The sequence below is a fragment of the Notamacropus eugenii genome, chromosome 1 (assembly GCF_028372415.1).
Source record: "Notamacropus eugenii isolate mMacEug1 chromosome 1, mMacEug1.pri_v2, whole genome shotgun sequence".
NCBI lineage: Eukaryota > Metazoa > Chordata > Mammalia > Diprotodontia > Macropodidae > Notamacropus > Notamacropus eugenii.
In genome coordinates this window covers 212,346,795-212,360,771 of record NC_092872.1, presented here as the reverse complement: position 1 = coordinate 212,360,771, position 13,977 = coordinate 212,346,795, and the positions used below count along the sequence as shown (strand labels likewise).

Here is a 13,977-nt window from a genome sequence, read left to right as displayed (position 1 = left end):
CCACAGTGACCTTCTTCAGGCTGCTGGAGCAAGTTGACCTCATCAGCCCATTCCTGGGAAACCCAAGCTTCCCAATACATTTGTATCCTCGGTGTCCAGCACACTACCTGGTAAGCAGCAGGTGCTTAATAAAAGCTTATGGACAGATTTCTCATTTTTTTAAAAAGTGGAACTTTCCACTCACTTCTCTTACAGATGTCTGTGACCATCAATTTGGTTTTTCTTCCTTCCTCCCCTCCTAAGTTTATGGCTCTAAAAAGTCAACGCTCTAGCTCAGGCGGGTCCCTTTCTCCTGGAAGTCGCTCCTCCTCCTCCTAAACGCCAGGGGGCACTGCAGCTTTCTAATGGAAGGTATTCCAGTCAGCATCGCAGTCTCACTGACCGGCCGCACAGGCCCATCTAGCGGAAGGGCTGCGTAACTGCACCGGCTCTCCGAGAACTCAGTAACCCGAACGTTGCCAGAGCAAAATCGCGGCGCGCAACCACCGCGATTTCTATTGGTGAGTGCTCTGCCAATAATCCCAAATCTCGAATAAGCGAGCGTCTACGGGATGAGGTCACACGTACTGCGTCTCCCGCCCTCCTCAAGCCCCGCCCCCCGCCGGTGCCATAGCAACCACGCGCCAGGCGACGGCGGGCCCTTCAGTTCTCGGGGCTGTGGAGGGCTTGGGGGCCGCAGACGCTTCATGGCCCCGGCGCCCCTCGAGCTGCTGGTGCTCCCCTGCTTCCTCCTGGCGGGGGGCGCCAGGGCCCAGACTGAACTCCCGCCCCGCGGAGGAGCTGTCTCCACGGCGGGAATAGAGCCTCCCGACGCCATGACGCCGGGGCTTCTCGTGGAGGAGACGACGCCGGGGGTCCTCCTGGAGGAGACGACGCCGGGGCTTCTCCCGGAGACGACGCTGGAGGTTTTCCTGGAGGAGACGACGCCGGGGATTTACCCCGAGTTCCTGGACTTGACCCCGGACCCTTTCGCCACGGAAGCTGTGGAAGATGGGCACCAGCTCTGGTCTCAGTTCCGCCTGGCCGGGGTCTGTACGTGTGACCTGACGCCGACCTCGTGCGATGTGAACTGCTGCTGTGACCGGGAGTGCTACGTGAGCGGGCCCAAGACGCTGTTCTCCTTCTGCCTCCCGGGGAGCTACCGGTGAGCGTGCGGGGGCTACGGGGGAGCGTGCGGGGGCTAGGGGGAGCGTGCGGGGGCTAGGGGGGAGCGTGCGGGGGCTAGGGGGGAGCGTGCGGGGGCCAGGGGGGAGCGTGCGGGCGCCAGGGGGGAGCGTGCGGGGGCTACGGGGGAGCGTGCGGGGGCTAGGGGGGAGCGTGCGGGGAGCTACGGGGGAGCGTGCGGGGAGCTACGGGGGAGCGTGCGGGGGCTACGGGGGAGCGTGCGGGGAGCTGGGGGGAGCGTGCGGGGGCTAGGGGGGAGCGTGCGGGGGCTACGGGGGAGCGTGCGGGGAGCTGGGGGGAGCGTGCGGGGGCTAGGGGGGAGCGTGCGGGGAGCTACGGGGAACTAGGGGGGAGCGTGCGGGGGCTAGGGGGGAGCGTGCGGGGAGCTGGGGGGAGCGTGCGGGGGCTAGGGGGGAGCGTGCGGGGAGCGTGCGGGGAGCTACGGGGGAGCGTGCGGGGGCTAGGGGGGAGCGTGCGGGGAGCTACGGGGAACTAGGGGGGAGCGTGCGGGGGCTAGGGGGGAGCGTGCGGGGAGCTACGGGGGAGCGTGCGGGGGCTAGGGGGGAGCGTGCGGGGAGCTACGGGGGAGCGTGCGGGGGCTAGGGGGGAGCGTGCGGGGGCCAGGGGGGAGCGTGCGGGCGCCAGGGGGGAGCGTGCGGGGGCTAGGGGGGAGCGTGTGGGGGCTACGGGGGAGCGTGCGGGGAGCTGGGGGGAGCGTGCGGGGGCTACGGGGGAGCGTGCGGGGAGCTACGGGGAACTAGGGGGGAGCGTGCGGGGAGCTACGGGGGAGCGTGCGGGGGCTACGGGGGAGCTGGGGGGAGCGTGCGGGGGCTACGGGGGAGCGTGCGGGGAGCTACGGGGAACTAGGGGGGAGCGTGCGGGGAGCTACGGGGGAGCGTGCGGGGGCTACGGGGGAGCGTGCGGGGAGCTGGGGGGAGCGTGCGGGGGCCAGGGGGGAGCGTGCGGGGGCCAGGGGGAGCGTGCGGGCGCCGGGGGGGAGCGTGCGGGGGCCGGGGGGGAGCGTGCGGGCGCCGGGGGGGAGCGTGCGGGGAGCTACGGGGGAGCGTGCGGGGGCTAGGGGGGAGCGTGCGGGGGCTAGCGGGGAGCGTGCGGGCGCCGCGCCGCCTCGGAGTCCGCCAAGAGGGGCGAAGGAGGCCCGACCCGGGCGCCCAGCGCTGGGCCTGGCCCACGTAGGTGATGAACAGAGCCGGGTCACAGGGAGTACTGATCCGCCGCGGCTTCACTTGCCGGCGTGGTCCTGATGGCCGGTGCTTTGAGGACGCGTGTGTAGACAGACCTGCTGCCGGGAAGCAGCCCCGCCACCTGTGTGAGTTGGAGCTGGAAGCCCTACCCACCGCGCCTGGCATGGTCAGCCGTCCCGCCTCCGAAATGAGGCACCAGAGGGCCTCTGGTTAAAGCTTCCTGACGTGGCTCTGTTTTCTCGCCACCTCTCCTTTTCCTCATGCCTTTATGGTCTTCACTTCTGCCCCCGTGCTGTTGAAGCTGTTCTCTTAGAGATCACCACGTTGCCATATACAGTGATTGTTTTTCATGTCTTATTCCGACCATCCCTTGCTATTGGAAGATCTTTCCTCCCTTGGTTTTAGACATGCATCACTCAATAAATATTAAGCACCTACTCTGTACTGTGTACATTAGCGCAAAAAGTTAAACAGTCCCTAGTCATAAGATGTTTCCTTTTTAATGGGAGAGGTAAGTTCACGTAAAAATATATACAGCATAAATAAATGTGTGTGTGTATAGGCAAAGTAATTTAATACAAAGGAGTGTAGAAGTTGGAGATATCAGGAAGAAAGGCTTTATGCAGATGGTGCCACAGTTATATTTTAAAGGAAGAGAAAGACTGGTGGAGGGAGGTAGAAAGGGAGAACATTCCAGACCCAAAGTGTGAGTGAGGAGCAGAGAGTGGGCGTGTAAGAAGGGAAGTTATAGCCACTGAGACTTAAAAGGTAGGTTGGAGCCAGATTGTGTAAGTCTTTAAAAAGACTGAAGAGTTTATATTATATTGTAGAGGCAATTGGAAGCCATTGGAGTTGGTGAGTAGGTGAGTCAGGTGGTTGGTGATACTTGGGGCTAAGGAAATCACTTTGGCAGCAGAGTACTAGAAGACCATTTAGGAGACCTTGCCATTATCTAGGGGAGGCAATGAGCACCTGAACTAAAGTGTTGGGATGTTGAGAGGGTAGAAATAATCAGATTTGGCCACTGATTAGGTATGTGGGGTGGAGTTGAGTAAGGAGTCCAGGATGATAGCAAAGTGATGGACCTGGGACACTGACACATCATGCTCTTAGGGTTCTCCTGCCTCTCAAATGACTTTCTATGTCTCCTTTGTTGATTCCTGTCTTCTTTCCATCTTGGCTACATCCCAAGGTTGTTATCATGGTCTTCTCTTATCTCTTTTCACCCTCTCCCTTGGCATCTCATTCGGTTCCATGGCTTCAACTGCCACCTTTATGAGGATGATTCCCAAATATTTATCTTTTCTGAGATCTAGGCTCACATTTCCCTTGGCCTACATTCATCCAAATGTGTGAATGTTACCTGACTTCATTATGATTCTAACTGTGGTACCATCGTTCACCCAGCCTTCCTTGTTCATGCTTCATGTAAGACTTGGGAATGTTCTGAGGATGTACTTCTCACACTTACATTGTTGTAATTATTGTATGTATTATTTTCCTGGCTCTGCAAAGGTCATTCTGCATCCTCTAAATGTTACAATGCTTCTCTTATTTATCATTTTTTACAGTACAGTTATACTGCATTACATTCATGCACCACAATTTATTTAGTCAGTGATCTGTGTAATGTCCTCCCAGCTGACAGTGATGCCTCAAATTTTTCATCTGAGTCTTGCTCTATTATATTCCACCTTCTATCTCATACTTGTTTACGTCAGCTCTTTTCCCAACTTGTCTAATAGATTGTAAGCACAGCTATGTTTTTTACCTTTATATTCCCAGCATCAGAAGATAAAAGGTACTAAAGCAGTGTGTTTGAAAATTAATTTAAACATGAGATTTGTGCTATTTTTATCTTGTTAGATGTGTTTGCTTTGAAATTTTAGAATTCTGTACAGATACTTAGAATACAGTTTTCCTCTTAGTTATGAAGATTACTGCCTTGAAGTGGAATAATCTACTTTAAAGTTTCACACTCTTTTATGTCTTCGCAGGGCAATAGAATGGAAATGTGTAGACTCTACCGTTATTTTCCAAAGCAATGCCCCATTTTATTCAAGTATTTTGGAGATGCCAGATGAGGGTCAACAATTTTGTGTTCAGCTGAGAAACCGTGAGTTGAAAACATTCTCTTCTTACTTTGTAACGCATATGGGTGCTGGAATTATTTCTGACTGACTTTTGGATTGCTTCCTGTTTAAAAAAAAAATTCTCTGTATTATCCACCCTTTTTCTCAGCAAACTAACCTTTTATCTTCTCTCTCTTCTTCTCCTGCCCCAACATTTATTTCCCATGCGTCAAGAGTCTTGATAAATAGTTTAAAACTTTTAAGATCTTTAACTGACGCTGGAGGCACATTTAACTGTTTTAATGAATCTTCCATTAGCTATATAACCACAAGAAGATCTGTGCAAAAATGAAATGATTGTGTAACTGAATCTGAGACAATGTTGTATTTATTTATTGCATGTAAATGTTACAGTTAGACCATGCATTTGTCTTTGCAGTATACTGTCATAATTTTAAAATACAGTATACAAAATTAACAGAACTTATGAAATTTCTCAACAAAGCAAAAGTACAGCAGTACTTACATATCTATTTTACACGTTCAAGATCAGTAGATTTTGGCAGAAAGGAGTGAAGTTTTAGAAGTTTTGCTGATACCTTATCTTTAACACCCTGTTTAGTTCCCTGTTGAATGGGGAGCCCTTCCATCAGTTGTTTGAAACTTGGGTTTATTAAATACTGTGCTACATATTTGATTCCTTCTGGGTTTGGCTTATCTGTCTCTTCGACCTACCTTAAGTTAAATATTTCTTCAAAGTAGTCTTCAAGATTTTTGAGAGCTCAGAAAAGGCATGTGAAATAGCATTTTGCAGGAACTTGAAAGCATGGACTGAGGAATAGGGGAGGAAGGTGCCAGGTTCAAAAGCAACCTGGAATACTAGTCAGAGACTAGACTTTGAAACCTCTATTCATATCCCACTTCAAAGAGTGGAGAGTTGTGTGGTCATGGGAATGTTACTTCATTCTCTGAACATTAGCTCCTCTACGTGTAAATAATAATCCTCGTAATATCTACCTCTCAAGTTTATTTTGCAAATATGATATGGATGAAAGGGACTTGTAAACCTTAGAATGATATATGTAGATATATTTCAACTATCATAATTGTTTATAGTAATAAACTGAAGAAGCATTAGAACTAAAATAGTAACTTGAAATGGAGGCTGTGTATTATATTCATTTGAGTGTACTCTTTTGTATAACAATAGACTGCCTAAATCCCTTGGGATCCTCCATTTGGGAATAATTCAGACACCTGGCATCTGAAGAACATTCAGAGATCTAGTCCTGCCTGAGATCTTTCTCCTTCTATTTTGATTCTCCTGATTAGAGAAAGGACATAAGCTATCATAGAGGAATATGCTCTTGATAACTCCCTTTTTCATCAGATTTGCTGAAGGTATAGAAAATATGATAGAGTACAAAAAGTGTTTATCATGAGTAACCCCTCCAAGCAGAAAGTAACTTCATGCACCATTGAATCTTTTTTCTTATATCCCTCTCCTAATCTTGATGGTTTTAAAAAAAAAGGAAAATTGCAGAAATCTAGAGAACAGAACTTTTTTGGAAGAATTAGAATTCTATCCTAGAGTATAAGAAGTAAAAACAATGACAAAACCATGAATCTGTGAGATGTAGATAATATCAAGATTTAGGGGAGAGGACAACTTAATGACAATAAGAAATTTTGTCTAGTCATATTGTTAGGAGTAGTAGCTTTTTATTTTATTGAAGAGTGGTCTTGTATAGAGCACATCTTTTCCTTGCTGAGCTTTATTTGTTTTCTTATTTTATTTTATTGCTGCAAATGAACAATGAACAAATTTCTGGTTGCCAGGGATCTTAAATATTCTTAGAAGTAAATGCCTTTTATTACCTTTCCAGTAACTGGAAATAGCTATTATAAGCCTTGAGACAAACAAAACAAAACAAAAAAGCAACCAAAAACCAAAAAAATACCCTCAATTTCCAGACCTAAAACAAATTAAATCTCATGTTAGATGGTATAAATTTTTTTCCCTTTTCTTTAAATACCTATTTATTTATCTTTAAAACATTTTTATTTTAAAGCAAAATTGAACTATTTCCAGCCTCTTCGAAAGGTTGATAGGACCAACATACAATCCTTGATAAAAGAGTATGGAAGTACATCATTCCTTTCAGTGCCTCAATCGATGCCAACTTTTTCTTCTTTTTACATGGTAAGCTTATGGGAAGGGGTTATGATTTTTTCCCTTTATGGTAAAATTGGCAGTGGTGGTTTGGAAGCGTCTTGACTAGGTAGACCTCAGTCAATTGTAATGAACATCTTGTTCACCCCTTCTGTGATTCCACCTATCGTATACCCAGCATTCCATTTGAACTTATTCTGCTATAACCCTGTTTTAACTCTTTTCTGTTATTTTTCCTTCTCTTGTATCCTGCTTAGGCCATTTGTCACTACTAACAAAATATTCTTGGGTTTCTTTCAGGCCGGAGATCCCATTCTGATCTACTTTCCTAAGTGGTCATTACTGAGTTATTTCAAACAGCCAACAGGAATAGGACGCAGAGAAATTTGCAATGAGAATAATGTTGCAAGTGAGTAAAATGAGGGTATTTGGGCTTATTTGCTCAAATTTAAAGTAATTTTCTCGTTTATTCTCTTTATTCTTTGTGTTCTAAGGATTCCTGGAAAGTGGAAGTACCACCTGTAACCGGTTCTTTAGCAATCTAACAAGAAGTTGCACCACAGATGCCTTACTCAGGGGCACCTCTTACCATAACTTCATGGTCTTGAAGGTATGTAACCCATTTTAGATCATTGCGTTACTTTTTTTAGCTCACGGTATGTGCTGTTCTTACCTACTGATAAGTGTAAGTATAAATGTGGGTCCAAAAAAAGATCCCAGGTTTTTTTATCCTAACTCTTCTACTCAATAATTGTGTAAATTTGAACCTCTCTCTGAGACTCAGTTTTCTTGTTTATAAACTGAGGGAGTTGATAGATAAACTTACCTGTAAGGGCCTTTCCCAATCTAAAATTCTCATCTATAATTGTCTGCACATGTTTCTGACCACAAAAATTCCCTAGTTATTCCTTCCTAATTTCTGGAGTCTGTTTTCCTACTTTCAGAAACAATAATGTCCTTCCTTGCTAATTTGAAAAAAAAGGAGGACAATGTTCTCCTTTTATTGGTTTCCTATTAATCTTCTATAGATTCTGTCTTCTTTGATATTTGGTTTAAAGTGTCTGAAGTCCAAAAGGAGAACCAAAGTAAACTACTGAAGTATGGGGTTATTGAAATTGAATTTTTAGTTTAATTTGAATAGGATTTGAATTAGAATTTTCAGTGTGATTTCAAGTCTAGAGATCCTTGATCATGGAATTTTGACCTTTTCATTTCATAGATTCCTTTGGCATTCTGGTGAAAGTTATAAACTGCTTCTTAGAATAATATTTTTAAATAATTGAAGGAAATCCTAAATTTCAGTCAGAGGTTGATGAAAATAAATATGTAATTTTTCTTTCCTATCCAAGTTCATAGACCCTCTGAAATCTCTCTATGAACTTTGAACCTGGCCCAAGAACCCCTGTCCTAGACCCTACTTCCAATCATATGTCAAAACAAAGGTTGGTTGAACCAAGTGCTTTGTTATCCAAGTGAAGTTGATGGAGTATGGAGAAGAGTGTGTAATTAATGGAGGCATTTGGGATGAGGAAAAGAACTATTTTTGTTTTCTCCTCATAAGGCCTGCTTGTAGTAAGATGTTGCTGCAGGATCCTGGTGGTTTCCTACACAAAGAGCACCTTCATAACCCTCCATTTCAATTATTTTAGGTTCCAAAAGGTGTGACAGATCTGGAGAACATGCAGGTAAGGACCTGTTGGATGAGAAGGGAGAAAGAAAATCTCATCCCTAGATTATATATTGGGAATGAAAACTCTTAAGGGAGTGGTGTTGGACAGGAAATTAGAAGTAATATGCAAATCAGGAATAGATACTCCAGGGAAAGTAGAATACTTCTAGATTTAGAATGCAGTCTTTAGTGAGGAAAGGGAGGGTCCACATCTTGTGGATAGAGAACTCATCAACATGTAATATGAATCTGAAAAAGAATCTATCGCCTGGATGAGATCTGTGTTCTGTATCAGTGGGCAGTTTTTTTTTTTTTTCCAGGTGCCGATAACACTTACTTCAGAGCCCGTTTCACCTCAGCTAAATGGAAACACCTGTCTTAATGTTGTTTCCCAGGTATGGGAGCTAATTGTGGGGTCTGTTTTCCTATGTTTAGAACCAATAAGTATTAATATACACTCTCAAGAGTGCATTAGTGTTTCTTAGCTACAGGGCATCCCTCCATGTAAGTCACAGTATCACTGAAATTATCAAGAGATGGAGGCTGATTATCTTCTCTGCCTAAATTGTCACTTCATCCTGTTTTCTCCCTTCCCTAGCCTTCAAACACTTGAAAACTCTTACCTTTATTTCCTGTATCCCATCAGCTATTAAGTCTTGCTCATAATTCTGCTGTATTTCATGAATGTCACTCTCTCACCCTAGATTCTGAGCCCACTAAGCATAGATTGCTAATAACTTCAATACTTTCTATTCCTTCATCTTCTCAACTGTTTTAAACATCTGCCTATAAAAGCAAAAGTCATTTTGATTGTATCAAAATGTATTCAGGTCACTCTAGTTATTCTCATTTACTTTTATACCAAATGCAAATTCATTAACCTAAACCAATTACATATACTCCCTTACCTTCCTCTAACTACTTTTAGCTGTCCTTTATATCTGAGCTCGGCTTTTGCTCCAGCTCTTTGCTTATGGTGCTTCTCATGTGACTCTGTTGCTCCTATCTCTGCATGTCCCCTACCTGGAATGCATTGCCTCTTTATTAAGTCATCCATCTTCCCCTTTTTCAGAATCTTAACCTAAAATCTCCTTTTTCATGATACCTGCCTTCAATAAATTGCACCTCAATTATTGTTCCATTCTGTCTTTCACATTTCTTTAACACTTATGCTGATACACTATGTAGGTGGCAATTATTTTTTCATTGCCTCCTCCATTAGACTGTAAGCTTCAAAAGACAAGAAATCTTTCACTTCCCAGTAATGCCTAGTGTGTTGCTCTTTGTACAGTGAGTGTTCAAGATTTTGGATTGACTGATTTTATCTTCTGTTTCATTTTAGGTTCTCTATGACATAGAAACCAATGGGACTTTTGGCATCCTGAAAATCACTCTCTCTTTCATCCTGACAAACCTGTCTGGGGATCCAGGAGCTTTTATACAGCAACACTTCACTACACGTTTCCATGTCAGGGTCCTTTTCTTATGGGGTATTGGGGCCTTGTGGAATGAAGAAATATTAGAAACAATATGTCTTCTTTTAAGAAGGTTTAGAACTGAAGGGAGGATGTGAATACCTATTTTGGTTCTTCCTTTGTAGCCTTTCTACCCAGTTCTCCAGTGTCTTTGGCTAAGGGAGAAAAGGAGAGCCAAGTAACTGAAATCCAGATGTAATCTGCCAACCATGTTTTTGTCTAAATTTTCAACCTCTTTATCCACTGCACCTTTTCGTTAACATTGTTAGCAAATTCCTTGATTTTCTGAATTTATTCTTTCCCTGCTTCTTGATAGCTTTACTAATGAACAATGGCATGTTAAGGAATAGGTAAATGAGAGGTTAAAGGAAAAAGGAGTCTGTATGGTCTTAATTCTAAATAGTTGGAGAATTTATAATACTTCAGTGCCTTCTCCAAAGAATAAACATGAAATTTGCCTTTGAAATACATGGTTGTTAGTTAATAATGTTTCTGATGAAATAGATCTTCCTAGAGTGATCTCCAAACAAAAGACTACTTACCGTAGGTCACCTTTGGGCAAATTCACGCTGGTTCCCTTCTCAGAGAGAGGTGAGGTTTCTCTAAAGAGATAGACTCATAGATATTTGTCCTTTCTTTTCTCTGGTGGTACCCTTACTATGTTTTGTTTTGTTTTTTTTAACTATAAAGTGAAGTGATCTCAGGGTAGATTGTTGAGATAAGTTAAGAGTATTCATACTTAATGTTTCCTAGTTAGCTTTGCAGGAATTTCCTCCAAGATCTCACAATCCTTGCTTGCTAGTTACTTTAATTTATATTCTCAGGCCTGGGCTGAACTCTATTGGAAAAGCAGGGTTCTTTTCTGTCAGGACTCAACTTTCTTCCTGTAGGTCAGAGCTCTGCTCAGTTCAGCCAGTGTGCCCTAGACTTAGCCCAAAGAAATGTTCTGATTATTCCTTTGGTGTTCCAGGTAATCATTATAGTACTTATTTGCTTTAACTGAGTCTCACACATCAGCCAGTACCTCATGAGTTTTTGCTAGCTGGCTCTGCTTTTGAATCCTTTGTACTTCTTCCCCTTGTACAGTTTCTTTACAAGTACTAACTAGTCCTTGTACAACCTTCCTGCCTCGCAGGGAAAGAACTCCCACCATTGTTAGAAGCACCTTGGGATGACAAATTCCAATGTCAGTGTTTCTTCTCAGACAATATTTACGGAATGATAACTCTCCTGCAACTCAGTTACCTTTTAACTCTTTTGGATCAGTGAGGCTGGACAAAACCCCAGTTATTTGGGGTGAATACATGATTTTCCTTTTTCCTTGCCTCAAGATTATAAGATAGTGGATTGGTACTAGAAAGGAATTTAAAAGCCATTGAGTCCAACACCCCCTTTGCCAAAAGAGGTTGAAGTACCTTACAAGGTTATTGTGAGAATCAAATGAGATAACATATATAAACATTTGTTAACCTTAAAGTGCCATATCGATACAAGTAATTAGACTCAGGTCCTCTGACTCCTCACCCAGCATACTACTACTGCGGACATTTAACTAAAGATTATTTCAGCATTAAAACCACAGGAACTTGTCTTTTAAGGGTTTCTAGTCTAAGTGATTTTACTTTTTCTCCATGATTTGCTATTTTTCTTCTTACAGACTTTTCAGCATAGAAGAACTGCTCTTCCTTTGACTAGAAGTGGGAATCCTGGCTATATTTTTGGAATGCCCCTCTTAGTTTTAAAAGGTGATACCAGTGATCCAGTATCCTCTTCAGAGTAAAGTCTAATTTATTAAGGCAGTCTAGAAATTCTGAAGAAAAAAAAAACCTACTGTTGACAATTTATTGGTTTATCCTAATGTCCCAGATCTTTCATCTAGGAACTTAGCATAGATTTACCAGATTGTTATCTGGTCAGATATCACCAATGAAGTGTTGGGCCCACTATAAGCTTTATAGCATACTGTAGATTGGATAAAGGTACACATTTAATGCTCTTTTTTTTGCTAGAATATTCATATATTGGTGGATAAATATTTTTTGAAAATGTCATAGTATTATGTACTATGAAGTACTGTGAGTACTTCATTGAAATGCATGGACCAAAAAAATTTCCATTGAACTCTTGAGGCAAAATGCCTTCCACATCCAGAGAAAGAGCTATTGGATCACAGATAGAAACAGACCATTTTCTTTTGTATTATGTTTTATTTTGTGGTTTCTCCCATTCATTTTAATTCTTCTATGCAACATGCATTTAATAGGACCTATATAAGATTGTGCGTCGTCTCAGGGAAGGAGTGGAGAGGGAGGGGAGAATGAGGAGCAGGGAGTGGAAAAAAATCTAAGATATATAGAAGTGATTGTCGAACACTGAAAACAAAATAATTCAATTAGAAAAAGTAAAGAAAATGTCATACTCTGATTAATATAATGAATTAAGAAGAAGAAAGTCTTTTAATGCAGTCTTTTAAAAGGTGAGATATTAAGGTATAAGCTGTGTTAGAGGAGCAGATACCACATTTTCCATTCTTTTCTATTTTTCCTTGTTATTTCCTTGACCATCACTTCCCATCTTAACAGATGACTATCTCTCAGAGCCACAGTGATGGAAGCTGCTCTGTGAATAGACGAAAAGTAGAATTTGGGGTGAACATGATGACCGGTTGCAAGTTCAGGTAATGTACTCTGTTTCAGCATTGCTTTCCATGATTGTATTTCTGCCCTAGCTAAATAGTATGTTCCAAATGGCTTGAAGGTTCAGGGAAGAGAGGGAGAAAGGACTCTTAGGGGTCACATCCTGAATGTGAAAACCATGAAGAAGACCTGTCCTAGGTTCTGGGAATGCTCCCTCTGGACAAGGTAGGATCGCTTCTTCTGGGGAATTTCCTAATGCTGTGTGTTATTTATCCATTGATCCACAACTTTTGCTGAGTGACAGAAAAGTAAAAGGGGAAAGAATTGTCTACAGCCATCATCATATGCATAACACATAGCTAATGGTTAATTTCTTAGATCATTCCTCTTTGATTTGTACTCTGATTTTCTTCCATGTGCATTTATAGGGTACAGTACAGAAACTGTGACCATTTGCAGGATGAGATCTATAAGACTCTTAGTGGAACATCCAGTCCAGTATACCTTGGCATCGTTGGTAATTCGGAGCCATCCCACAGAGGACATTGGGTCACAGTCTTCACTAAGAATTGCAGTGCTCTGGTAATGAGGGAATTAGTCTATTTACCTGAAATCTAATTAACTTTTTCAATTTTTCATTAAAACATGCAGCTATATAGAGAGAGTACCATCAAAATCGGTCCTCTTTACCTAGATAAAGTTTCTAGATGAGAAAGGACATCTAGTTTAGGAGTTAGTTCCATTGAAAGTAATTGATGTCAGTATTTCAGGTTAGGTCACATATGTACTCAGTTTACCTTAGTGTGACATCATGGTACGTGTTCTAAACTTGGGGAGAGAACAAGTATTTATTAAGTGCCTATTCCGTGCCAGGCCCTGTACTAAGCACTTTTACAAATATCTCATTTGGTCCCCCCACGAACCCTGGGAGGGAGATGCTGTTGTTACTATCTCCATTTTACAGTTGAGGTAGCTGAGGTATACAGAGATTAAGTGACTTCCCTAGGGCTACACAACTAGTACATGTCTGGAGGCCAGACTGGAATTTAGGTCTTCTTACTTCAGGCCCAGTGTTCTATCCATTGTACCACTTAACTTGAGGATTAAGAGACTCAGGTTCTAGGTCACTCTGCTTTGCCACTGGCTTGCTTGCTTTGTGACCTTGGGTACATTTAACCTTTCTAAGGCCTCAGTATAATGAGTAGATTGGACTAGAAAAGATTTCAAAGATTAAGTGGTAAAGAGGATGGAGTATTGTTTTGTAAATGAAAGCATTTACAGTAAGTTATCAAGTTAAAAGCACTGAAAGTGGTGGTCTGATGTTCCCAAACCAATCCATATACGCAGACCCACGTGTTCCTGTTGGATCCTTAATTTTTGGTCAGCCTTTTCCCCTTACCTTTGGGGGAGTGGAAATAGAAAAATAACAAATTAAAGTGTAAACTAAGCACATAAAGAGAGAGGTTTCAGAGTAATGGGATGAATGGAAGCTGATGAGTGGTTATGAGACTAGAGGAACGTTCCAGGCAGAAGGAATAAGAGCATAAGGCAAGAATGAGCAAGATGTATGGGTCAGACAGTATGAT

The 13,977-nt window shown here is 43.1% G+C and overlaps 1 protein-coding gene across 3 annotated transcripts in view; it reads left to right on the top strand.

Annotated features, from left to right (window-relative positions):
- Positions 1–13,977, top strand: part of TCTN3 (tectonic family member 3) — a 31,937-nt gene continuing 17,960 nt past the window's right edge. For all 3 annotated transcript variants that reach the window (XM_072626207.1, XM_072626218.1, XM_072626228.1), the window contains exons 1-11: positions 1–1,144; positions 4,364–4,482; positions 6,511–6,641; positions 6,912–7,020; positions 7,106–7,221; positions 8,261–8,296; positions 8,601–8,675; positions 9,623–9,748; positions 11,413–11,517; positions 12,338–12,432; positions 12,820–12,973. In XM_072626207.1, the coding sequence (XP_072482308.1) occupies positions 552–1,144; positions 4,364–4,482; positions 6,511–6,641; positions 6,912–7,020; positions 7,106–7,221; positions 8,261–8,296; positions 8,601–8,675; positions 9,623–9,748; positions 11,413–11,517; positions 12,338–12,432; positions 12,820–12,973 (1,659 nt within the window). In that variant the 5' untranslated portion in view covers positions 1–551. The remainder of the gene's footprint in view (positions 1,145–4,363; positions 4,483–6,510; positions 6,642–6,911; positions 7,021–7,105; positions 7,222–8,260; positions 8,297–8,600; positions 8,676–9,622; positions 9,749–11,412; positions 11,518–12,337; positions 12,433–12,819; positions 12,974–13,977) is intronic.